The following is a 26,956-nucleotide window of genomic DNA, read 5'->3' as shown; positions in this document are numbered from 1 at the left end:
AGAAAAATAGTTTATTCATGAACTCTGTTTCAAATGAATCCTTATTTTAGCTTTAATAAACTTATGATCTGGTTTCATACCCAAAATTTAAACTTCTTCGAGCATTTGATGTCACACTAATTCTATCTGTTGATGGACTTGGAATCACATGGCGTCCTGGAGACATTTTCTTTACTTCCCAGGCTAATGAAGTAGGTCTGCAAATTCAGGAAAAAAACCTTTAAAAATAAAATTCGCAATAACTACTCCTCTATTGCCTTAAAGGAAATACAGCACCGACAAATGCTATAAAGTAGTAATTAATACTGCCGAATTTAATCGTACATCTTAGCAATTGTTTCTACACCAACTCCAAACCGTATTAGCCAGACTCATACCAAAAATAGTGCATATGCTCAAGACTACAATGCTTATTTTAAATGTCAGTGTGGGACCAAATATCAAACCAACCAGTGAAAAGGATCAGGGGTAGGACTGGAAATATCCTCTAGTTGTAGTGACAGTAACAATGCACATAAAAGCCACAACCGTTTACGGTACCCTAGGTTTTCCTATCATGTGTAACAGAGCATTCAATACAGTTTAAATGCCGCTTTGGTTAATACAGGTATCAAATATCTTCAGTACATAAAAAAAATGAACTTTAGAACTAACCAAATACAACTTTGTCCGCAATAACGTGTACTGATAAATGTGTACTTGCAAAGATAACTGAACAGGTTGATTTAAGTTAACTGCCACTAACATAAAATGTTCTCATCCAAACAGACATAGTTTGGGGTAGAAGCCAGGGTAGCAGTTTCATTATGTATCTCATCGAAGCTGATGCTATTTTCTTTTTTATTTTTAACTCTTGATCCTGAAGTTATCTGATTACATGAAAATTACAACTGGCAATTAAAAACAAAATCAAACTAGTAAAACCCACTGCTGATGAAGACAGATGCAGAAAAGCACTTACGTAAATTATTTTTTAACTGGTTCCAGTACTACTGGCAGGATTGACAACCTATAATCAACTAATAAAACCACTTTGTCACGTTTGGTCTACTTTTTTGTCGCTACCTAGGCAGATGAGTGAACTCGCTACCTAACAAAAAAAAAATGAAGAACTCGAGCGTATCACTCCACACATACTACAGGTCACCCATCTTCTAAAGGCATAAATTATACCAGCAAAACCTTACTTCTCATTTACCTCTCAAAGCTTAGACACCACGGCACAAATTCAGCACCAGGGACAAATTAGAATGACGTAATCAGTTTTACCTTTCTGATATTATACCTCCAAACCCTTTACCATTTCCTGCAGAGCTGTTCACTGCTAACGCTGCCAGGGACAATAAAATCCCCTCTATGTCCTCACACCAATTCTGTCCAAAAGGAAAACTTCCTACTTGATGTCCCAGAGCAGATATTCAAATTGGTTCTATTTACTCAATCTCTGCTACAAAATTAAGTTTACTATGAGACAGTATTTAGATGTGGATTAAAAAAATAGAAGTCTAATTACCTGCTTTGAGCATCAGCTTTTTCTAGCTTCTCCTGTAGCTGTATCCAGTCAATCAATGCTTTGAAGTCCCTTACATAGTTATCAAGCATCATCAGGACTTCCTGAAAAGCAACCATTACATCAACCTTTGTATTTAAAATACAATCCCCTCACCCCAATAAAGGAAATGAAAAGAAAGTAGAAAATTTACTAGTCTGTAGTGCACTCATGAAAAAATAAAAGCAACAAAAACCCTGAAAACAAAAATGTCCAGTTTTTTATGTGAACAAACATTAAAACATTTATCCTATCAAAAAACATGCATGTTTTCCAAGATCTCCGCGAGCACCAACGTCCAAGGACAAAATAGCAAAATTTGGCAAGAAAATAATTCCTAACATACGTAAGTATCACTGTTTCAGGATTTTTTTTGTCAGAGTTATCTTTTAAAATATGCTGGACATACTTGATAAATAAACAAAGCTGTCTGTAAAATCTGATAGATGTGTGGGAGACTAAAAATGTCATGATTAATCTGTTTGTGAAGTAAAAATACAAAAGTTAGACAGAGGCAACTGCGTCAGAGGGAATTCCTTCTGGAGAATCCTGGCATCCCTGCATTAGAAAAAAAAATAGTTCTTACGCCTCTGAAGTTCAGCAAACTGTACCCTGATCCTACGGAATTTCAAGCGTGCAGAACTTTGAAAGGATGTCTGCTTGTACATGTCCAGATTAATAAAAGACATTCTATTGTCACGTGGGATTATCAGCACTATTGTACTAATAGAGTAGTTTTTAACCAAAAAGAATGTCATGGTGGTACTTTGAGAGGCAAAAGAATAAAAGACCGCAGATTACACTTGTTTTATAAAATCATCGTGTTTGACATAAACTTACTGAGAAATAAACAAGTCAAGCTGCAAGATGCAAAGTTTACATTCTCTTCCCTGATTAGCACATTTTAACAAATGAAAAAAAAAAAAAGTCACTAATTGCACATTCTTGTCTATGGAGTAATTACACGTCCAGACCTTACAACTCCAATACCCAGATTATACTTCTTGACCATTACAAACCAATTAATTTTTTACCATTTTAATAATTACTTTTGACCTAAATGGAGTTGCCAAAGAATTTAAGCATTTTTATGTGAATTAATCACTGAAAGCTGTATTCACAAACATACTTTATGTCTTGAAAGATTTACACATTATCATAACACAACTGGGAAGGATCTTAATTGCAATCTAGTACATCCCATAATTTCTGGGTAGGATTTAACATACACTGTCAGAAATTATGTGGGTGCACTGGAGTTTTATTCAAAATATTACAAAATCTTGATTAAGAAGTTAGAATCTTGTAAATTATGTGTTGGTCTCCAACAAATAAAATTAACTGTTATGAAAGGACATATAAAATTAACTTGACTTCATAAGGCAGAAATTCATTGATAAAATGCCAGTGGCTGAACAGTAGGGAACTAAAAGACTTGTTTCTGATAAAAATATCCTTAACTTTCAGAAATTATTGACTGTACCTACTGATTTCCAGTTTGGTCAAATGTACAAGTGCAGTAACTATAGTAAGGTCAGATGACAGACAGAAACAATAAAAAATTAAAAGTTAACTTGGGATCCTGCAGTCTTTACTCAGACAATACTGTCAATTTTTCACAGCAAAGCAGAGGAAAAAACCGTATGATTAAACTCTTAGCTTTGTTCCCTTCACAAACTGTAGTTGTCTACCATCACTGGTAAGACAAAGGAGCAACTCTTAACCATGCAGGAAGCTAGGAAATCAGTTATATACCACATATAAACTCAAAAATCATTTACTGAAAGTGATCGAAAACACACAGACCATCACAGCCAACGTGCATAAGGCACCTTCTCGGCAGAGCCAATTGTCACCCAGCAAAGCACGTTAATGCATTTCTAAAGGAGATGGTTCGATACCACATCAATCAGAAATAGAAGCTTTCATAACTACTCTTTGAAAGACAAATGTATACTGTGTTCTATGATGACAACATGCTGAAAATAATAAAAATCCATAAACGAGCTTGAATTCTGTGAAAACTTACATCAGCTTCACGTGCAGAGTTTAAAATGTAGACATTGTTTTATAGTATAAGGAAAAACACTAATGAAAAAGTGTTCCTGGTTTGCAAATTCTTTACTATGTCAAAATCATTCCCACTGGTATTAAGGGAAATTTTATGTTCAAAGCAAGTAGTTATTACTTAGAAATATTTTGGGAACAATTACAAATGCAAATGTATTGGTCACTAAGTGTATAACTACAAATTTTAACAGTAAAACTTTTAACACTGAAAACACTCTACAACAGTACAGCTAATGCACCTTTTTGTAACCTCATGTGCCATTCATCTTTACTTTTAATTGTCCTTTTAATAGAAAAGGGACCTCTAATGTACGCAAAATACTTCTTCACATAAAATGACATGGATGATTATTCATTTTTTTAACACAAATGCAAGTCTGAAATTCAGCTTCAGCATTCACGTAAGTATCCTTTTAACTAGTACGTATGACGGAGCACATGCTGGTTGTTAGATGGGAAAAGTCACCAGAAAGTCTAACGTAAGGGAAATCAAACAGAATGCCACTGCTGATGTAAAAGTTGCTCTTTGTTTTGAAATACTGCACAAAAAAGCTAACAAAAATCTTCCTTACAAGGCAGTTGGTTTACAGCACCAAAATAATTCATAAGTAAAGTCTGCTACAAGAAATGAACAAGTCAAGTATTTTAGCCAGTTCTTTTTTCAGTTTCGCTAATAAAATTTCAGCTTTCTAATTCAATTCACGTCCACTTAGGTTAGCCCATACTAAGCTGTGCTGACTGTTAGTAACAATAAGAGCATAGAAGGCAAAATTTAATTCTGAATCATTTACTTTTCAAGTCTGCTACTGAGATAGTCCTCACCAAAAAAATTAAAATGAATCAATCTGAATATGAGTTATATTTCTGAAGTTAGTTGGCACAGGAAAAAAATTACAATAAATGGCTTAACCTATTTTAAGGAATGTTTAGCTACACATTATCAGAAATGATCAGAGCAGAACCATGCAGCTGTAACCCGAGTCATGTTTTACGAACAAGGGAATACAAACAAGACAAGCAGCTGGAGCGGCCCCATATTCACTGATGCACATCTTTCTCCCTAAAGCTATGAGGGCCATTTTGTCAAGCAGGATGAAGCAGAACAAAAGTGGCTCTGAAAGCGCCGTTACAGGCATCCAGATAACTACATATAGATGTACAGCTAAAATTACCAATTAGTTTACCAATTGGCTGCAACGGATTCGATTGGTTTGTAATTAATTCTAGTTACTGGCGCATACAGCAGGATGGTTGGCGCCATCCCTTTGTCCTACTGACACACAATACTGGCGTGCAGGGCTCTGGGGTCTTGGACATCAATACAGCTCTCCAGCTCACCTACGGTACCGAGTGTAGCAGATATACCCTCTGGTGCTGAAGCAGTGGAAACTTGTACCACTTGAGAAGGTGCTGACAAAAAGGAACCTTTATGGGGTAGACTATGGCTGCAATAGAGTCAAAACAATTTTAAATCCCATTATTTTTCAAGGTCGTATCCCTCCCATACGATTTTTAAAGAGCCAGTTCAAACTAAAAAAGAAAGCAATGCTGTTAAAAAACAACACTTAAAGGAAAATCAGTGACATAAAGCTAAAACCACTCACAATGCAGCTGTTTCTTTCTCCTCTCCATCATTCTTATCAATAGTTCCACATGTCAAAAAGCTCTTCTTGTGCTTCTCCTTCTCTTCTCCAGCTCTCAATTGTTACTTTGGTTTCCATGTATTTATCTCAAAGTTGTACTTCTAGCCTCTTCTATTGGGTGACCAGATTAATTACATCGCAATCAAGAAAAATCTCTAATACATAGAGTAGCTACATCAGAATAATCCTATATTCCCTGAATCAGGACAATCTTGACTTGGGTCCTAGACAGGCCCATTATAATCCTTAAAAACAGAAGTTCACTTTGTTTGGAAATCATGTAATGGCTTTGAAACATCAACTTCTCCATTTATTCTCCCAAACAAGGAGGAAAAAAACAAGGAAGCATGGAAGATTGTAGGATTTTAAGGTCACTACAAATCAAAATAGTAGAATGCACATCATAGAAATTAACTTGGTCACCACATCTGTATTTCAGCTTATTCTCAAGGCTAGAAATGTGTGCTTTATTTTACAAACTAGGCATACTTTACATTGTTTCATTATCTATACCAAATATTTTAGATTATTAATTTACCAAAATAAACTCCATTTTCTTGTACTGGAGTACATTTTTAGCAGGCAACCTCAGTTCCTTCTTTCTTTATTTATTTCAACTTACGTTCTTAAAGGTTAACTCCTTCAGTAATCTGACACAAAAATTGCTTCAAAAAATTCCTTGTAGCCTTTTTCATACACAGTTGAATTACAAACACTTAAAGCCAGCTCTGGGGTTAAGTTAAACAAAAAAGATTGCCAAAGCAGTTCTTACAACTTTGGGAGAGGATGAAAAGAAGATGCTCCTCTAGCAAAGGCAGGAGCATCATACCAATTTCAGTACATGACAGATAACAGTAAAGACTCTAAAACAGATGCAGAGAGGAGAAAACCAGATTTTCCAGTAACTAAAGCTCATGTGACTGGTACACATTTTACATGCTCTCACACTAGCCCTGCAAAAGCCACTAAGCAGCAAACTCTAGACAGCAAAAGATGCAGGGACACATGTCCTCCTAGATCCAATTGTGAAATGCACCATACCTGGCCTCAGTTTGTTCCTCACTGATTCACATATCACATGACAGTCGTAATCCTCTACCTGCCAAGGACGTGCTCCTGAGAAGCATAACTGTTACCAAAGTCAATTTGCTCCATAAGAATGAATGTAGCAGTCAGAGAGCACGTGGAGGGACTTAATCACACAATTTATTAACACGAAAAATGTAAATGTAAATATATATATTTGATACGAAGGAAGGATGGGCAGGAATAGGATTATCCAGACTGACAACTCAGAAAGAAGCCAGCTTTTCAGTAACTGGCTTTTTAGAATAGATTACCATTCTGAAAGATCCCATCCATTTCCATCTGTGAGACTGAATGCCTGATCTTTACCCCATTTTCCTGTGCTTCACTGTTGACTTCAATGATTTTGAGTCATCTCCGGAAGATGACAACAACGAAAATGTAAATATCCAAAAAGAGGCAGGAGGAACGCTCACAAAAGATTTCACTTGGCATCGACTGGCACAACACAGTCACAGACTGTTTATTTAGAAAGAGATGTAAACATACACTTGCTAAATAACTCCGAATTCCAAAACAGAAGATGTGTGTATTTTATAAGTGATAAGTGATTTTATGAGTGATAACTGGCAGTCTAGTATACTTCTGACATATTCCAACTGCAGAATTAGACCTTCTCAAACAATTTGAATACATATTCCATGAAACCCTATTGATCTCAAAGAGTGTCTTGTGAGAAACACAGAAAAAGAATTATGCATGTTCTAATATGTTAATCATTGGCTTAGGCTTTCAGGAAAACTCTTAATCGCTTTGGTTTTACTGAATAAAAAGAGATTCGATCATACAGAATAGAGTTCATTTCATCCTGAGATTCTCCTTCTAACTGGCAATGTTCTAGAGGTTCAAAGAATGAAGACATGAGTACAAGAAGATATGAAGTTAATGCTCAAAATGGTTACAACAGTGATAGAAATACACTTCATAGAGGACTCTAGTAGGGAAATAATTAGCAATTAAAAGAGTTTAGGTGTAAAAAGCAGAAGATGCTGAATAAAACTTAATTAAAACACACAGAGTTTGCAGTTTGGCTTCTTTTTTTATTTTTAATTCCTTTGGAAAGCCAAGATTTTTTTTTTTTTTTCTTCAGAGACCCAGAGAAATCCAGGAGACTGGAACAAGAATAATGTACCTAAACCCTATGTTGAGGAAGTAAGTTACTTTATAATCCTTCTTGGGATACCTTTCTTACTTAGGGTTTGTAGCATTACAAGGAAAGAAGTAAAATTCACATACAACCAATCATCTCTTCCAAAAAGCCTTACGTATCAAACTGTATTTTCTCCCTCCCTGGAACAGGGTACTTTTCACATTTGTAAAACTGAAAAGCATGAACAACAACAAAAAGAAACTTATCCTCAAAAAAGTGAAATGGACAGGGTTGAATCAGCTCTTACCAATGAAAATAAGATCAAGATCCTCTTTGGATCAACTTGACCATTAGACTGAATTATTGTAGATTTCATTTACACTGAACTTAGGAAACCTTGGGTTTTCTACCTTCAGCTCCAACATGTTTAGAAACAGTTTTATTTTCCTGGCTGTCTTTAAAGCCAGTAATCAGCATGGATGACCATAGGTCTCAGTCTGTATGCATATATGGAAATCATTAGAATTAGCATACCTGGAACCAAAAGCAGCCCTCCCAAGCAGCTCTTAGGAAGAGACGCTAATGAAGTGAGTTCCTCTCTCCTTCTGGGAGGCCTTCAATCAATTCAAACTCTCTCACAGATATCACCCTGATTGGAGGGCCTTAACTAAAGTTGTTTCAGCTGGTTCTTTTGCATAACAACATCATGGAACATGTCAAATCTTTTAAGGGAAAGGCTTTACCCACCTCTTTAGCATATCTTGTGCTGTCTGTAAGAATCAGAACAGAACTTCAGTGCTGAATTTTCCGTAAGAGGGAATAAGAATCTCAAGCAGAATTAAACTGTTTTCACTGAACTATACTCGAGGTAGACTGATTCATGAATGTATCAGTAAGCTTTAGAAACAAGGAGACAAACTACCCTTGCCAAAACCTTATAGAAATATACCAATAAGCAATGCTAGGTGGAAAGACAAAAGCTTGTAGAACCATTAAGTAATGCTAAACATAAACTTAAAAAGAATATAGAACTAAATTTTTAGATAATAAAAGTCACCTTTGTTGAAAGGAAAAACAGCTGAAGCCACTAATTCATCCTAGGAGGAAAAAACCCCAATGATTAAATTTAAAGTAGTTTGAGATTCTTGTAGACTTACTGTATCCTTAGGTACAGGTTCCAGTTGCTCAAACTTTATCAATAAGAGCTTTATATAAACATGTGGTGTGGGTTTTTTAACTTCATTTTACATATATGTGTGTGTGTATATATATAACTCAGTTTCTGAGACACCTAAGACTGCAAAAAAATAGCAGCTGAAGATGCATTTCTCTGTTGCATGAACCAAAATTTCATTGTCCAGAATTGACTACAGATCTGCCTTCCTCCATCCACAAATAATTTCGAGCTCAATTCCTTTTAGCATACAGAAAGAGATTTAAAGGCATTACTAATTCTTTTCTGCCTAAGCTTGTCACCCAAACCTAGAAAATACTAGGTAGTTAAACATTCATATAACCATTAGACACACAGAAACCTAGCTAATGTATAGAACATACACTTTGCCTTTTGAAATGTTGAAGGTTATAGCCAAATCTGTTAGAATATATCTAATCTCTATCACTACTGCACAAACTGATTTACGTACAGTAAGATGATGCTTAAAGTTGAGAACCCTTTATTTTAGAAATAATTCAACTATGTTCATTTTATCTATATATGAAGCAGCAAAGCCGTATCTATATATCTATATACATGATTCAAGAGTTCTCCATTCCAAATCAATAGCAAAATACCAACTTCAGCAGTGCCTAAAGCTGAGAGAAAATATACACAACCACCGATCCTCTTACACGCAATTCCACTGTTTGTATCCTTACCACAACCCTTTCGTCTGCAGTTTCAACCACAACCAGCCACTAGAGCCCTTTCCGATTTGGGAGCATCAAACATTGTCTTCAGTGACAATGTAATCAATAAAATATACCAACTTGTAAGAAGAGTTTGATCGCTCCCTAGTTGAAGCCTTATGTATGTAGTACCAAAAATGTTACATGCCTATCCTATCTATTAACAGTTATGTAAAGGACTCACTTCGAAAGAGAGCAGCTAAGATATTCTGCTGTGATTAGCTAGAACACATTGACAACTTAACCTCTGGTAGAAACCGGACTGTATCTGTCAACAATAACCACTCCAAAATAAATAATGACAGTCAATAGAATTGATAAAAGTGAAACATTATTAGTCAAAATAATTTGCAAGACTCAACAGTTCTATACTTCATAGCTTAATTAACAGAAATCAGTAATTTATCAAAAGAGTAATAATCGTAATTTAACAGTAACCTGTAAGAGAAAATCTCACAAACAAAAGACCATAGCACAAACACATATTCCAGCTACTCAGGTAAGGCATTTTTTGTGCTGAGAAGAAAAGATCTTTTAAAAGGTAAAAGCAACATGAATGTTATGGAAGTTTTACAACACCTGACATTGGACTCCCCTGTTTACTCATTTTTGTTTTTTTCCACCCCTGTTTTGCAAACAAGTAATCTGATACATGCAGATACATACATCATTGTCAAGTGTCTACTAAAATGAGGACTTTTCACTTAAGCTATGTAATATCTCCATCGAGAACAGATCAAGTAGCAGGATTAAAATGCTGAATGATATCTAACCCCCAAAATATGTGATAATGATACAAATACGCTTCTGTTCTTTCAGTCACAAAAGTTTAAAATGGTAATCTAATTACAGTGCAAGGCTGACTGATTTTCTTAAACCAAAAAATTCTCCAGAGAAGTTTCCTGAGCAGGAAGACAGTTCAGTAACAAAACGTTAAATTGTGTTAGACCAACCAGCCATTTGGAAGCCTCTAGCTACTGTTCAGTTTTCAAACCTGCTTTCAATGAAATGTATTTGTACGCTAATCTCAAAGTCAATTTGGCCGTGTCTGATTACAGCAGAGAACTAGATGCATATGATAAGAAAAATGTTTACTTAAATTGATATATGTAATTTTTTACAGTGATTACATAATCATTTCCAGAATGTGTTGAGTTTTCAGCCATGCTTAATATGAAAACAGAAGGTGTATCTTTAACATTTCTTTTAAAATGTATTCTTTTGATTTCTCTTAATTCTTGCAATAAATTCCATTTCTAAAGAATGAGTGATTTCTGTTAAATGACAATGGTCTTTCTACAGAGCTACTAGAAAATCGTAATACCTTGTGCATCTGTTTTACATTTTATTACAAACACAGGTTATCTGAAATTAGGAAAACTGTCTTACAGCGACTCCCAACCAGACATTGTTTACGCTTGACCACCAAACACTTTCCTAACACCACAGAGAGAAGAGCAGCAACTACCGCTGCAAAAAGGCAGCGATGTATAATTAAGCCACTTAATAGGAAGCAAATGAATGGGAAAAAGGCTGAATCACAACAGTGCCACCTACAGTAAAGAACATTGCAGGGGAAAAAAATAAATCAATGTTCAGTTAGAAAATTAACAAAATCAGAACTTAATAAACAAAAATTCATTTCATCAAAAACCTGAGATCTAATAACATTTCTTACACTTCAAAAATTAGTCACTGCCTAAGCTGAAAGCATCTTTGGAAATCTGAATAAACATGCCATTGGTTTTCCTATTTACAAGCCTCCCCTAAGTACAAATCAAAAAGCAACATATTTCTGAGACTCTAATTTCTCATTTGGCTTTTTTGTAAAGAGTAAGAGTCGGGTGACAACAGGCAGAGAACAGAAGACTTACCTTGCATTCTACTACACTCTGATCGGATTCACATGTAACATAGATTTCATCAACTGCCCGTCTAAGATTGTCAAAAAGAAATGCCCAGTATCGAGCTCGCAGATCAACTTTTCGAGGCTGTCTTGTTTTTGTTGGGCTTTTGTCAAAGTTTTTATCTCCAGCTGCTGCTGCTGTTAATTTACAGTCTATGGTAGTGCTCTGAAAAAACAAGATACAACAGAAAAGGAAAAGAACAAACAGAAGTGTAGTAAGGGGATGGGCTTCTGGGCAACACATTTTTTCAATATATTCAAACATTTGTAAACAAGAAACTTTCCAGCGAAGAAGACATCATCCCACTGACTTCAGTGTTTTAAAACACACTTTCTTATCTTTAATGTATGCAGCAGCTATGTAGAACTAGATTCTGTTTCTTTGACATTTATAATCCAACATTCACATTGCAGAACAGTACAAGATACTCTGCCTCTTAGCACACTGGAAAGTTATATTTTCTAATTACATATCCTGCCTTACTTATTCTGACAAGTATGTGCATCCAGAGATGAAAATAACATTTTACTAATAATCACATCAGCGATATTCCATCACAGTTACATTCTATTACCTAGACATTACATAGAACTTGACCGTTTTTAAACCCTCATTCTAATATATGAGCATAAATGTCAGTGAAATGCTGATGTGGCTAGCCCTTTGATCGATACGTTATGGCTACACTGCAGAGGAGATACCAGAAAGCACTGAATTAGTTACGAAAGGAAGCTTTCACACCTTAGAAGTCTATTCATACTAAGATCTCCTTTCCCCATATTGTTAACATTGCAAGCTGAATTCAACCCAGTGTAAGTGCTGTGCCAATGAATCAAGTTGCTCCTACTTACGCCAAGCCTGCAAGCGTCCTCATGCTGTTCTAAGTTGTAGCTTAACAGCTTTAACTACAACAAATCTGTTGTTTGGTTTTTAAGTGTTAATATGCAGGCTAATGGATCTAGTACTACTCTGCTGCACAGATGCAGAACTGCCAATACGCTGAATGTGATGAGAGCGTCGGGAGAAGATCCAACCATCTTCGCAAGTGCTGGCACAGGCATCACTACGTACCTGCTTGGAAGTACTGTTACGCCACCTCAGTATTACGTATCTGTTGACCTCGTGCGTTCAACTTAGTCACTCATATGTCTCCTTGACAGAGGTATACTGTCACTCATCTGCACAGGATATTCCAAAGGATTCTGAAGCATGCCTATTTGGCTGAAAATACCAAATCAGCCCTTGGCCCCATGACACTGTCCTTATTAAACTGGAAATTCTCTTCCACAACAAAAAACAAACAGAAAAATCCTGCTACTGTGCCAGCCTTCTATAAGCTTCTGCATTCCATAGTAGCGAGACAGATAAGCACCTCCAGTAAACTCAAAGTAATGCCCAACTGGGTGCCATTTGTGATGGAGGTATTAGCTACATGCTACAACAGTATGGGTTTTTTTGCTGTTTTCATTAATGCATTCATTTTAATAGCTACATTAATGTCATTTTCATGCACCGTGGCAAAGATCTCCAGAAAATCAATTCTTACTGGAGTACACTGAAGAGATTACTGCAAAATTCCACCCTAAACCCTCTGCTTTTGGTGACTTAATAAAACCAATCAAAACCAGCATTGCACAAGCCAGTACATGGAGTTTATAATTAGAATATCTAATCACTAACTAGAAATACTGCAAATAGCACAAAAATTGACTGGGATTCAAGCCTTTTTGTTCCCTGTGTAAAAAGCTGGGAAACATTATTTCTTTGTGCCAAAAGATGAGTTTAATGGCATTTAAGTTTATACTTGGAGACACGAGAATTCTTATAGAAAAATCATTTTAGAACACAGGCAACTTAAGGTTATCAGGAACTGTAGCATAGTTCTGGATGGACTTATCAATGAAAGTACTTCTAAGGAAGAGCTATAATCACATTTTTTATGAAATATCTAGAAATCCCAAGATTGTACAAAGTCTAGAGAAAATTGTCCTCATTCTCCTTAACAGGAGCTTTGTTTTGCATGGATTCCTCTTGAATTCCAACAAATTGTGCCTCAGCTACAGTAAGTTCCCTGCTTGTTTAGGAAACATGTAAATGAACTCATATTTCTCATGCTCAAATTACAGAATGGAAAAGCAGGCAATAACCAAATGATTTTTCAATCACTATATTTAAGAATATAAATTCCTTTCCTCTCTAGATTTTAAGGGCCTTATTTGATAAATTCACACCATAAACACAGTTTCCCATTACAAGGAAAATGAACCCTGACACAAAGATAGAACCTGCAAAACTGTTCAGTAAATTCAAGAGCTCAGTTTCTTGGGTAGCCTCTCTCTGTGGGTTCCAGTCTGCTTATTCCCTCCAGCACTCTGACTACCTGTACCACACAGCATTAAACACAGCAAATTCCGCTTTGTAATTAGGGAGGAAGATATAGTGCTGTCAAAATGGTTATGCTCTCACCTGCATTTGTGTTCAGATTCCAGTTTTTCTGTAAGAAGGGGAAGAATGAGAACCTGATTTACTACAATCATGCTAACATCTCTCCTACCCTTGCATATATCTCAAATGCTCTAAGTGTACTCCAGATGAACCCCAGCTAATGTATGCACGAGAGACGTGTTCAGAAAAGATGCATGTCATAAACAACCAATGAACAGGAATTTCAGAAGGGTTTCATATGTCAGAGTATTTCATATTTTTTCTTCTATGACATCAGAGTCACCTCTTAAAGAACAGCTTGGAGAAAAGATGCTCCTTAGCTGAGGCCTTGTATATAAACCTTTGAAGCAAAGCTTATACCGGTTAATTTACAGCTCCTTTAAAATATAGTTTATAATGACACAACCTTAACTACAGAATCATAAATAGCTATATTAAAATAACAGTGTTACCTTTTGCTGCCTGTATTTATAAAACGTGACCTTGGTAAAGTGATTAGGTTTCTACTCATTCAGCTAATATTGTTGATATAAGGGATCAGCTGTTTTGGAATGGGAACCATACATCATTCCCACTATTTGAAAGATACATTTTCAAATGTACCTTTAAGACAGTGTCATGGAATATATTTTGGTATTTAGCAATAAATGTTATCCATCTACTATATTTGGCATCCATTTATCATCTCTCTTATATGTCAGTCATTTTAATTAAGAAAACAGCATGTTGAACTGTGTTAACTACTGTAAGTTGCAGCTGTTCCATTATTACCCCTGTAAGCAGATTTCCAGTGTCTACGTAAAACCTAAGCAACATTTACAGTTACTCATATTCCAGTAGAACACCTTTGAAAGGATGCAAACCCCTGAACTACCACGTTTCTTGGAAACACAATCACACAAGCAGGTAAGCATTAATTTGGCAGTTAGTTAGTAGAAGTAATATTTTAAGTTCCTGATACAAGTCAATTCCAACATTGTACATTTGAATTTGTCACAGCCTGGTATCTGCCACTCAAGGGAAGAGAAATCAATTTTCAGATAACAATCCAAATCGTGTCCATGTTCGGCACTTCAGTTTCCAGACATTTCATGAAAAAAGATCAAACTCAGCAAGCTATTTTCAAACTTAATCAAGTTTGACCCACACCAACTTTACTGAAATGAAAGCTAGTACTCACTTAAATTTAAGAGTTGCAGCCAAGACTACTTTTAATGTAAAGATACTACTACTATTTTATAGAGACTACTATGTTCTCTACAGATATTTAACAGAAACTCCAAAAAATTACCAGAATTTCTGAGTTAATCTGTATATTGTTCAGCAGCACCTTAACCTGTAAGAGTCTTAAGTCTAATGAACCAAACTAACCTTTCACTGTGAAAAGCAAGAAATGTCGGATTAGATACAGACTTTTCAAGACTGTAGTTTCTGTGCTGATGTACAGCTATACCTTTATTATTCTTAATCATCCTTCCTGGAATTAAGTTTTAATTAAACGGTATTTATTAAAAGGGCGTACTTTTGACCAGATCATATTTCTTAGTGTCATGCTCAGGTTGAGAGTGATGCAATAGTGAAACTCTATTTCCAGAGATGATCATCTCTCGATCTCTGCGGTATTCAGAGGGAACATATGGACACAGGACAAAATATTTCTAAGAGTGTAGTCTGAAGAAAGATAAAGAAAAACCTCAACCAAAAAAAAACCCCAAACCCCCAAACCAAACACAATCACAGTGGTTACAAGCACACCAAAAAATAGCTTGTCTTGGCCTCCACCCTCCCTCAAATAATACGCACGTTTACCCACAGTGTGATGATGGTTTATATAGACATGATCTAGCAGGCCTACGCTGAAGCTTGACCTCACTAGAACAAAACCCACCCAAGAACAGCAAAGATTCCGAGGGGCTAGTTCATATTATCTCACTCGTAGTGATAGTTCAAACCTTCAACTGCAGAAAAGACAAGGCTTTTGTACCTTTGAAGTTAAGAAACACGGGAATATTCCTTCTTATGTGTCAAGTAACTCAGTGTGGATTATGAAAGTGATGTTAAAACTGGATTTATTACACCCACCCCCCCCCCCAAAATAGTTCCAGTAACTTGCCTTAGAGTTCTGGAAAGTACGAAGTACATATTTATTCTCAGGATGCCAAAATTTATTGAACGTAGATTTGCCAGCACCCTACTGAGAGGAAGATGAGGTTGATAAGAGCATATGAAAGAGTTCTTATAAGTTTATTTTCTTGAGATTAGTGAGCCATTTATATGTAAAGGAAAATTAAATCTGAAGACTCAACAAAAGTAACAAAAAAGCCATCAATTAACAGCAGTATCCAATGTCTGAAATGCAGTAGAAATAACTGTGCTGAATACCAAACTGAAATGCCAAGATGCACGGGCTCTCAGCAATCCATTTCAAACCTTAATTGCACCCGCTAGGAAAACACTGTGTTTCTACAATATAGTTTTAGTATAGCAATCCCACGCAGAGCCACTGAATAATAATCAAGTATTCTCCTGAAAACACAGTATTTACATAATCCCAAGTGACTAAAATAGAACCCAAACTACGTAGTATGTTTCTCTTACACCCAAAAGGTTCTGAGGGTAAACCCTTATGGGGAGCCCCAACTGCATCAATAAAATTCCACCTTCAGAGAACAAGAAAACCAGGATACACAGTATTTGTAACATACTAGTACATGAAGAGAGAACACAAGGTTAATAGTTGCTAAATTAACTGGGAAAATAACATGGCTATGTTTTAAAGATGCAAATACATCTCTATGGAAGCAGAACATTTTTCCTTTTTTTTCTTTTCAAAAAAATAACATCTTCCATATGTCATATTATCAAAATCTGACAGACTGTCTCAAAATACTAAATGGCTAAAGCCATACTAATGGCTAAATCCATTAATCAAAGAAAAGCAACTGTTAAAAATATTAAACATGAGGAAAGATTGAGGTATTACTTTATTAATGTAATGAAGATTGTCACTCACACAGAAAAAAACACGAGTAAAAATAAGAGCAGTTTCTTCTTGACACTTCCCATTCCGACTTGCTTTCAGTCATAACTCTCAGAAATTTTACTCACCTGGACTAATTTTTTCCAAAATAGGATATATTGAAATTTTAAACCAAAATTCTTCAGCCATTAACAGGTCAGGAAATAAAGCATTTCCTTAAATTAGAAATTAGCCTTTGTATAACCTGCATGCTTATAGAAAGAAAATTCTGTATCACTTTACTGAACAGCACTTTCCTTAAAATAACTTTAATGCCAAAATGACATGCATCCAGATTTTAGGAAGCAGCAACAATAAAGGCTGAGGAAGATAACCTAAATTCTGGCTTTTTTTAAACTTCTGAATACTTGACTTTGAAACTTGTATGCTTTAAAAATACAATGTATGCATAGTTTTATGTATGTATTATTCAGCCAGTAATGTATCAGTGATATCACAAAACATTTTTATGTTGTAAATTTTATGTCATAATAAAAAATGAGCAGATACCTGTTTTGCAGTCTTCTGTGTTCCTTGAGTCACCCTCTTTGTTTTTCCACCAGCTTGCCATTTTGATTTTCCTGTGGGAAAAGCAACTGTTTTAATCAACAATAACGATTTTAATTGGATAGAACATTCTAAAACACACGTATCCCAACTTGCAATGTACTGATATGGGCACAATTTATGAGTTAAGAGGTTTGTAAAATTGCATATTCCAAATATATATTCCACAGTTCAGAATGTGGATAATGCCAGAAAACACACAGAAAATTTAAAAAAATTACAAAGAAAGGCAAGAACTCCAAACTTCATTAAACAAAGATAAACTAGCTTTAAGTGCACAGTGCCTCTGAAAATCATATCATTTACAATCTACATGTCACATATGATACTAGTTTTCTATATAGATTAAAAAATGTCTGCTCTTGAATGACTGTTCAATCAGACATTACAACATTAAAAGAATGAATATCTTTCTTAGGAATAACAAATGTAATAATTTAGTTTTTCTCAAACTGTTCAAACAACCTACAAGTAGATTTATGTATTTTCTGCCAAGAAAGATCGGGGAAAAGAGAACTTAGGACTGGGTTTAGTTCACTTACATTTAGGTAGCCAAAGGAAGAGAGAAAAACATTCACAGAGCATGAGTCAGTCCCCTTAAGATCTGAAATTCCTTCTCAAATGTACCTGTCTCCCTCCACTGTTTATGTGAAGTGACTTTACCGACTATGCTTCTAAAATTAGTTTAAATTCCCACAGTCAGAAAGGATGATTTCAGGTCTCAGTGCTGTGGTGGTAGTAATTTCTTAACTGATTAAGAGTTTTCTTTGCATAGATCAACCTACCTGACATGTTTGCATTTAGTCTTTGAGATTTGCTCAGGGGCAATTTAAAAAAACAGAATTTTTTTTTGTTTGTTCCTCCATCTTAGTATCTAACTTACACAACATGAAAATTACAGGACTCAATTACCAAAAATGTAAGCGAGTTAAGACAAAATACTAACTACGGCAAGAGTACTCTGTAGCACAGATTACATCTAAGTAAAAGTTTCAAGATTATTTAGCTGGATGAAGCCAAGCAAATAAATGTATTAGTTGAATACAGTTCCTTCCTAGACCATGGAGATCATTCCTGAATTTCAGAATTGTCCAGTTGAGTTTTTAACAGTTCTTAGGCCAAATTCCCTAACACAGTCCAGCTGTTTTACATTGCTCTGGTTATGTAAAGCAGCTGTAAACCTGTCTTAATCAAGCAGTTGTACAGCTGGTTTGCATCATTGGCTATTCCAGGGAACACAGCCTTTAATTTTAAAATAAATTAAAAATTATTTGCTTGATAATTAGTTTTTAAAATGCTACATTAGCCAGAACAACAGGTACAAATTAATATATTGAACTCAATTTAGCAGTATTCAGGAAAAAATTTGATTCAGCTACCATATGTATAAAAACTTCCTATTCACTAAAAAGCTTCAACTGCAGATCAGTTCCATGTCAAAATTATGATAACTGAAATATTTCAATCACCAAAGTCTCTCTTCTGAGATGATTTACAGTCTGCAAAGACAAGATTTTGGATGCAGTGGCATACAGAACTTGCACAGTGAAAAGGCTTACAAATATGGGTATGTTAACATTTTGAACACAAAAAAAAAGTTGCCGTCTCTAGATTTTACAAAAACCAGAATACTAATCCATCATCTAAGAACTGGGAAATGTCTGAACAAGCCTCCTGTAAAGACAAAAGCAAGTTTTCAGGCACTCTTTATGCAAGGCAGACACTTCAAGAAAACAAAACTTATGTAAATACCAGGTTTTGCAAACTTAAAAGTCCATAATGTGTGGCAAGGACTGATTTTTTTTCTTATGGTATATGGGCCAAAAAATTTTTGTCTTTCAGCAGCAGCCACATTTCCAAGCTTTTATTAGTCTTTTTCTTCTAATAAACGCCTCTGGTTATTAGATGTCTTCCTTTCTGCTTTTGTCCTTTTATATTCACAAGTAGTAACAACACAATAGCACTGCTCAATGGTTATGCATATGTTAAGTGATGACTGGTATGTAATTATACAACAGTAGCATTGCTATGAGACGCATAGGAACTCAATGACACATGAAGGGCACTATCTGCTAGGAATTTACTGAATTTTAAGGAAAGAACAATAGCGACCAAAGATGATCATCTCATTAGCTATTAAGTTGCCAATGTGAAATATATAAAGTAGCAAAGTTTTGCAGCATTCAGGGCGCTACAGTCGTATTTTACACTTGAAGTCCATTTCCTCTCTGTCTGGTAATTAAATACAAAGCACACAGAGTTTATGATTTGTGAAGACTTCCTGTCACAAAAAGCTAAGATGCTAATATCTCCAAAAAAAAAAGCCACTGATAGATTTTGAAAATAGTTTATCTTTTATACTAACAACCTCTCTCTTTTGGATAGTTTTACTGATACAGGAAACGTGGTAATTGTCCTTAAATTTAGTAATAGCAGCCCTTGTTTCTGTTCTCACTATGGCAGACATCAACTGCGTATGTTGTTTCAGAGCCTTTGACACTGTTCATCACCAGACCTTCAGCAGGAACAATAACAATTTTCAGTGATATTTCGTTTCACCTCCTTGAATGAATCTGAAGATACAAATGGGTAAGCATTCTGTTTTCCTCCAGTTCCTATACAGTGTGAGAAATCTAGTCTGTCACTGTTTCATCCAGAATATAATGGTCCTGTATTCACCTACCAGCACTAGACTGAGTTCCTACTCACTTCAGTGAAATTCAAGGTTTGAAACTTAGGAACCTTAAAGAATATCGTTCCCTTCATGTTACGTTCTGCCAGTTACAATCAGGTCCAATGTTGGGCTTACACACAATGTCTTCAGTCATGACTCTTACAACTTCCTTACTTGGCCAAAGACAGCCAAGTTTCATGACTTTCATCACATACTGGAAAACCTATTTACTCCATCAGACTCTTGCTGAAGGAGCAGATTATACTGCAGGCTCTCCAAAGTGTGCCAGGTACATTTCAACCAATAAAATATGTTTCCTTACCCTGAAATGCTTAATCTACAAATGAATTCTATATGGCGAGAGCCCAAATGATGTTAAGCAAATAGGACATAAGAAGGGAGCAGTTACAAATACAAGATTTTCCAATTTTTTGACACATCTCAAAGTTCCAAAGGTACCTTACCGTCTATTAATATTTAAATGCCAAGCCTCTAGGATGTTTTAACTGTTACTAATATCACAGCTTAGATTTTGTAATAAAATCTGTGTGTGTGGTGCTTATCTGCATTCAATGCCTCAAATTTCATGCTAGGCATATAAAATAATTACAAAGGAAAAAAAATCTGAAATCCTCTATGAGAATGATCAAGCCTTCCAAGGTGGGCAAGATCTAAGTGACTGCAATAGGCAATTGGTGGCCATAGGTTTGGAATGCAAATTTAATTCTGGAGACAGAATATCAGACTAGTGAGTTTTTCACACTTATAAGACTCTCCTCCTAGGACACAAAGTCAACTGTACTGCTAATTAATCTATCCAACAGAATCTGCTGCGTATTAATGAATTCTGTGAAGGACTATTTTAATTTCAATAGTTGCAACGTGTTAACAGAGACTACCTCTTCTAGACCATTGCCACCATGTTGTGGATTTTCACACGTCATTGATTTGTATTCATAACTAGAGTTTCAGATCTGACATAACAAGGGTGCATGCAGCTCCAAAACATGTAACAGAAGTGCCACCTGCCATTTCAGAAATCTCTCTGCTTTTTAAGGAAATATTTCTTATTGACCGGAACTATATTTTTCCATTAAGGAGCTGGAAGGTGTTGATTGCAATTCTTTTCACTATTACTCTTTTACCCTTGCCCTCTACATAAAATACACAAGTCTTTCGGAGGAAAAGTTAAATGGTAAGAAGGACACAAGCATACAAATTTTAAAGAAAATAGAAAAAGGATACAAACTGAAAAAACAAATCCAGCATTGTAATTTATCAACCCTCTATAACACTACCACTAGTAATAGCAAATGTCCATACCCTCACTGTTTCTGCAGAAACCCCCCCCCCATAACAAATAACAGTATATAATATAAAACGTTAAATCACACACTGTTACTGCCAAAGCAATACCTCTGAACATTACAAGCAGAAGAAACCGCACAAAGGCAAGATTCTGCTTTGTACAGAAGAGTTGCAGGATTGGCTCAGGCAACCTGAACCTTTGGCCTGATTTACACAACCCCTGAACGAGTTAGAACTGTCCTAATTCATAATATTGCTGTATCATTCCTCAGGGACAAAATACATAAAGATCAGCAGAAAATGAATCAGAGCTCACTGACACCAACATATATACCCTCTATGCCAAGACAAGGGTCAAGAGGTAAAGGATCTGGCTCTGCCAGGCTTTCATTAGCCACAAGTTCCTTTCCACAGGGAAATTTTCCATCAGGCAATTATCATCAGATTCTTTGTGTTGTGCAAAAGGGTCACCCTATGATTTAATGAAGAAATTTTAAAAAGAAGAAAGCACCAGTGAAAAAAAGTTTAAAAATTACAACGGTGCTAATACAACCAAAAGAAGGAAATTACTATAGCCACTTGGATTTTAATTATCATACATAACAACTATTTAATGACAGCTAAAGATTCACTTTTACATTCATTCTTCATGTTTTGGCAGAAAATGTTAGACTTGGAGTAAGCATTCATCTACTCACAGTCACTCATTTTTAAGGAAAAAGTCTTACTTGAAAGTTTCTAAAAGAATATTACAACCGAGGTAGTATCACAAAATAACAGACTCTTGAAACAGAAATGGAATCAACTCACAAATAGCTCAAAAGTACTGTTAGAAATATACTCCACGTTCCTTTCACATATACTCTTTCATATTACTACCTTCCCCAAAAGTGTAATTCAGAAGCTATAAAACCAGTCAGATCATGCTCAAGTCTAAATTATTTCCATTTTTTCTTCCTACATCTAGCTAACAAAGATTCACAGTACATGTTTTTCTGCTGATCAGTTAGTGCTTACTAAAAATGCCGCTATACAGAATGTACTAAGATAGCTGAGACAACACTGACGTAAACCAGTCAGAACCTGAAACCAAAGCTAGTAAATGTGGACAGTTGTAATTAGGTTTAGGAAGTTTAGCTGACAAACAATAGTTAACTGTCATTCTGCTTGTCATTGTTCAACAGAGGTACAGCTATGCCTTCTGAACTGAATGCAATTTCCTTAATGAAACCTATAGAAATGTCCATGTACAAACATCTAAACAGGTTTTCAAGCAACTCATTGTCTTCTGTGCCTTTGGACTTTTCAGCTTTAAAAAGACAAAAACAACAACAACAACAAAAAATTGCAAGTACAAATAATGCATGGAGCAAGCCAAAGGCAGTTTAAACTTTGCATCAGTTTGCTTCAGATATAGGGTTAATTATATTGTAACTTAGACATAACTTTTCATAGAAATATCTTTTCCACTGGCAGAATCACAAAACAGCTGAGGTTGGAAGAAACCTCTAGAGATTCTCTAGTCCCACCTCCCTGCTCAAAGCAGGGACAGCTAGGGCAGGCTGCCCAGGGCTACGTCCAGTCAGGTTTTCAGCCTCTCCAAGGACAAAGATTGCCCACAGTTTCTCTTGATGACTTGTTCCAGCATTCAACCACCTTCACAGCAAAATAATTTTTACTTTTAGACACTCCTGTCTAAGTCTCAAAAGCAGCAGCACCTGAACAGGTGCATGTGAGCTACAAAAATACTTGAGATGAAGTCCTCAAAAACAGCATTCTGACAGCTGGAACAGCTTGAGCAGTATAAAATTAAAGTCAATTCCTGGCTCGTTAAGTCATCATGCCACAAGAGAATACTACAACAGTAACAAAACTGTTCTGAGGACTTGCATTATGGAAAACTGTCCCCACATATACCCTTCCTTAAAGTTTCTTCACAGATGTTTATGAAAGACTGAAGTGATAACAAAAGAAACTTCCAAACTATTTATTTCAGAGTGTAGAGAGCCATTTGTTGGACTGTTCTAGCCATCCCTAAAATAATGACTTCCTAAGTTACAAGAGATCAGTTTAAGACAACATTATTATATTACACAAGTATCTTGGTAATATCAGCAAAAGAGACCAGTCTTAGATGTTGCTTACAGACAAAATGAAAATAGTTTTTTAAGCTGTCACTGTAAAGGTTTTATAAAGTGATCTGTCAACTGCAGGACACATTTTAGAAAAAAGCTTTAGAATTATACTATGTATGCTAAACATAACTTTTTTTTTTTTAATAGAAAAATCTTATGTAAGAAACATGTTTCCAGGTGAGCAACTCCAGTGGACAGAGGGATAAATGTGGAAAAAATTGGTGGAAGACTGCTGAATACATACCATCATCATCTTTATTTTCCAGTGGAACGCTCCATGCAATGAGGTTCCTTGCTGTACGTCCCTCTTCTGCAACTATTTTCCTCACTTTGTCATGACTATTAGAGCGTTGGAAAGAAGCCTGAGAAGAAGAAATACAGGGATGGAAAAAACTCCATAAATTGTTGCTTTGATATTTTAATTTAATCCAATATGTGGTTAAACCATCCAAAGTGGGGTGAATGGGTACTGAATTTTCCTCAAATATCCAAAACAGGTGGACATATTCATTTCACAACTGTTTTTCTGCATGATTAGCAGATTGATTCATCAACATCACATGAGAGTTACTACCCAGCCCTCAGTATGGGTTTGTCTACGCCACACATTTTTAACCTCCATTTAATTGATTGTCAATGCTGCTAGAGCATCGTGGTAGACTTCACAAACGTTTTAGTTACCTTGTGTTGATTAGAACTAATTATTCAAGATAAAAGCTGCAAGAGAACAAAATACATGTGTTGGCTGACTGGAGAGAGTCTAGGGGAAGGCATGAGATTTATCGGAACCATCTGAAACATGTATAAAAACCCCACCTCCTCTCTTTCACTGAGAAGACAAGAACCTAGAAAGTATTTCCTGGCAAATAAAGTTAGCTGTTATTACTAGAAAACTGCAGCTGTTTAAAGGCAGAATAAGAAACACTGAGGATGAACTTCATTTACTGAATAAACATATTTCTTTGCACTTGCAAAATACACCATCGCAAGACCTTTGAAACCAGATACTTTAAGAAATATTTGTATCAAGTGACAGATGACAACTAGATAAAACCTTGCCTCTTCTATGGTGTATCAAGATATTCCTCAGAAAATAATTTGAAACAAAGCCAAACTATATACTGTAATGCTAAATTGATGTACCATGATAGCACAAAACTGCTGACCAAGTTATTTTTAAACACTGACAAACTTAACCACAAAGAAGTTACATAAGTCTAAACATTATTTTAGGCACGAACAGACTGACTTTCTATAGCACTAATCTGAAGATGCATTTTTCCTCTTTTCATTCTTACCATCACATGACTCAAGCCTGCAACCACTTTGGTTTATAGTACCAGTACATCTTTAGAAAGAAAATACAGTAAAAATGAATATAGCAGATGAGTGGCTATGATTTATTAAGGTGGTAGGAAATGCAACACAAATGAGAAACTGCTTTTACTTCAGCGCTTATATAACAGTATTTAACTTCAGTTTCTCTCATCCAGATGTCCTCAATTGCTTGTTTCAAAGCCGCAGTGTGCCATCTAGTGCTCCACAGACCTACCTAGAGATATCACCATGTAATATGACAAAAACAAAGAAAAAAAATAGCACTACTCTATAAGTGAACTTTTGGAAAACCTAATGAAATAAATAAAGCAAGTTCTATATTTTGGCCCACAGAAACCAAAGCAAAGCATGTAAAAAACCAGGATCTGTACTAAACTGGTTCTAGTCTATCCTCATTCTATGTAATTATTGTCTATTCTCTCTTAGAATTTTTAGTAACAGTAACCATTTCTGCTGAATCAAGTTTGGTTTGGGTTTTTAATCCCTTGCTGCTTAACGAGACACTTTCCATCATCAATCTAAGAGTTAAAGATCCACAAATGTCACATAACATTTTAAAATGTTTTTAAATGTTTTAAAGCTTTTTTAAAGCACTTTAAGCTACTGTATAAACTCCCAGTGTAAATACCTGTGCTAGCTTACTTCACAACAGAGTCATATAATTTTAACTTAACTCCTCTGAAATGTGCCTGTCTTAAATTAAAAGAAGAATGTGCAGACTGCTTTTTGCATTAATTTATTCTCAAATCTTCAAAAAAGACCCTAACACTCACCTTAGCTGGCCATAAAGCTAATCTATGGCATCCTCAACTGCCAAAATTGAAATAACAAATCAATCTTCCTTCATTTATTGCATCTTTTCTTTCAAATCCTGTACCAGCAGACAGCATTCACTCAGCACAATCTACGTAATAGTTAACTATGTCATTCCTACAGCATATGCCCACTCGTTCTTGCATACACAGAGGATGTGGAAACCATTTGAATTTTTTTCTATTATTTTTTTATGCTGTTATATTCCATTTCATCCTTCATTGGTCTTCCTATCTTCCCAGCTATTTCTTTAATCCTTTTCCTTTCATGTTTACCAGATCTCAGATTTCAAGCTTTCTGAATCAGAGCACTTATAATTTTCTCTTTCAGATTGTCTCCAACTGATTCACATTTGCCTTTGAAATACACTGTCTAAAAGCAGATATGAATACTCCAATGAAGACTTTCTCAATGCTAAACACTGTGGACAGGTTATTCGCACCTTACAGATGATACTCCTATTTAATCATCTCAAAATGGGTTTTTTTACAATATGGTATTACCTCTTGGTCACTTATGATATATCACACATAAATTAGCACAACTTACACAGTCACAGAGTAACAAAGCCTGGAAGGGACCTCTGCAGGTCTACTCCAATCCCCAAGTCCCCGTCCCCTGGTCAGAGCAGACACAACTCTTCTTAATACATAAGCAGAACTTCTCTTGTTGCACACACGACCTTCTGTAATCCCCAGGTTCCCTTCTGCAGAACTGCCGCGAAGACAGTTGTCTTCCATCCTTATTTCTGGAGATCATTACTCCCAATTAAGTGTAAAACTTTGCATTAGATCACACCAAACTGATTTTTAATTTGTTTTTTTACAAGCCAGAACAGCTTCTAAGGAAAGCAGAAGTAACTCAACATGACATTCCAAAGTACTTTGTATCATGAAACTAGAGCCTGACTTAAATTCTAGTCCCCTTTAAGTTAGATGTCAGTCAAAACAAAACAACAAAACCTTAAAGGAGGTCTTAACAGGGCAGTTAGCAATAAGAAGCATACAGCCACAGAGAACTGTAAACTATTGTGCCAAAGGCCATAGTGGGTATCCACACAGTCATTTCATTTGACTAGACAAGAGCAAGCTTTAATACTCTCCTTCACGTGAGGGAAGTGGTACAGATACATAGCGTTTTGGCTACTTCCTCAACCCGATTCCCTCCTATTTGCTACTTAACTATCCAAAGTTACCTTCTTCAAAACGCTGTAGATAAAATCATCTGCTGCGCAAAAGGAATGACTACACATTTGTTTAGCCTTAAATAGCAGATTTTTTTTGTGATTTGGTCTGTACTGCTGCTTTGCATGGCTACAAGTATTAAAAGACCTTTTATGAGGATTCTTGTTTCAATGGTGTTCTTGTATATAAGTACATTACTGTAAGCAAAACCACCAGTTTA

General features: G+C 35.7%; 1 protein-coding gene across 10 annotated transcripts in view; it reads right to left on the bottom strand.

Moving 5' to 3' along the window:
- Positions 1-26,956, bottom strand: part of SCAPER (S-phase cyclin A associated protein in the ER) — a 161,002-nt gene that overhangs the window by 131,034 nt on the left and 3,012 nt on the right. For 6 of the 10 annotated variants that reach the window (XM_054836962.1, XM_054836964.1, XM_054836959.1 and 3 more), the window contains exons 3-7: positions 23,646-23,763; positions 17,228-17,298; positions 11,221-11,418; positions 1,514-1,614; positions 81-197 (exon numbers count right to left, since the gene is read on the bottom strand). In XM_054836962.1, coding sequence (XP_054692937.1) covers positions 81-197; positions 1,514-1,614; positions 11,221-11,418; positions 17,228-17,298; positions 23,646-23,763 — 605 coding nt within the window. Of the gene's footprint in view, positions 1-80; positions 198-1,513; positions 1,615-11,220; positions 11,419-13,719; positions 13,748-15,811; positions 15,893-17,227; positions 17,299-23,645; positions 23,764-26,956 lie in introns of those variants that run through there. The other 4 variants (XM_054836968.1, XM_054836966.1, XM_054836969.1 and 1 more) reach the window with 4 other exon arrangements.

This window comes from Grus americana, chromosome 10, assembly GCF_028858705.1.
Source record: "Grus americana isolate bGruAme1 chromosome 10, bGruAme1.mat, whole genome shotgun sequence".
Taxonomy (NCBI): domain Eukaryota; kingdom Metazoa; phylum Chordata; class Aves; order Gruiformes; family Gruidae; genus Grus; species Grus americana.
The sequence above is the reverse complement of the archived record's forward strand: the minus strand, read 5'-3'. Positions and strand labels throughout refer to the sequence as shown.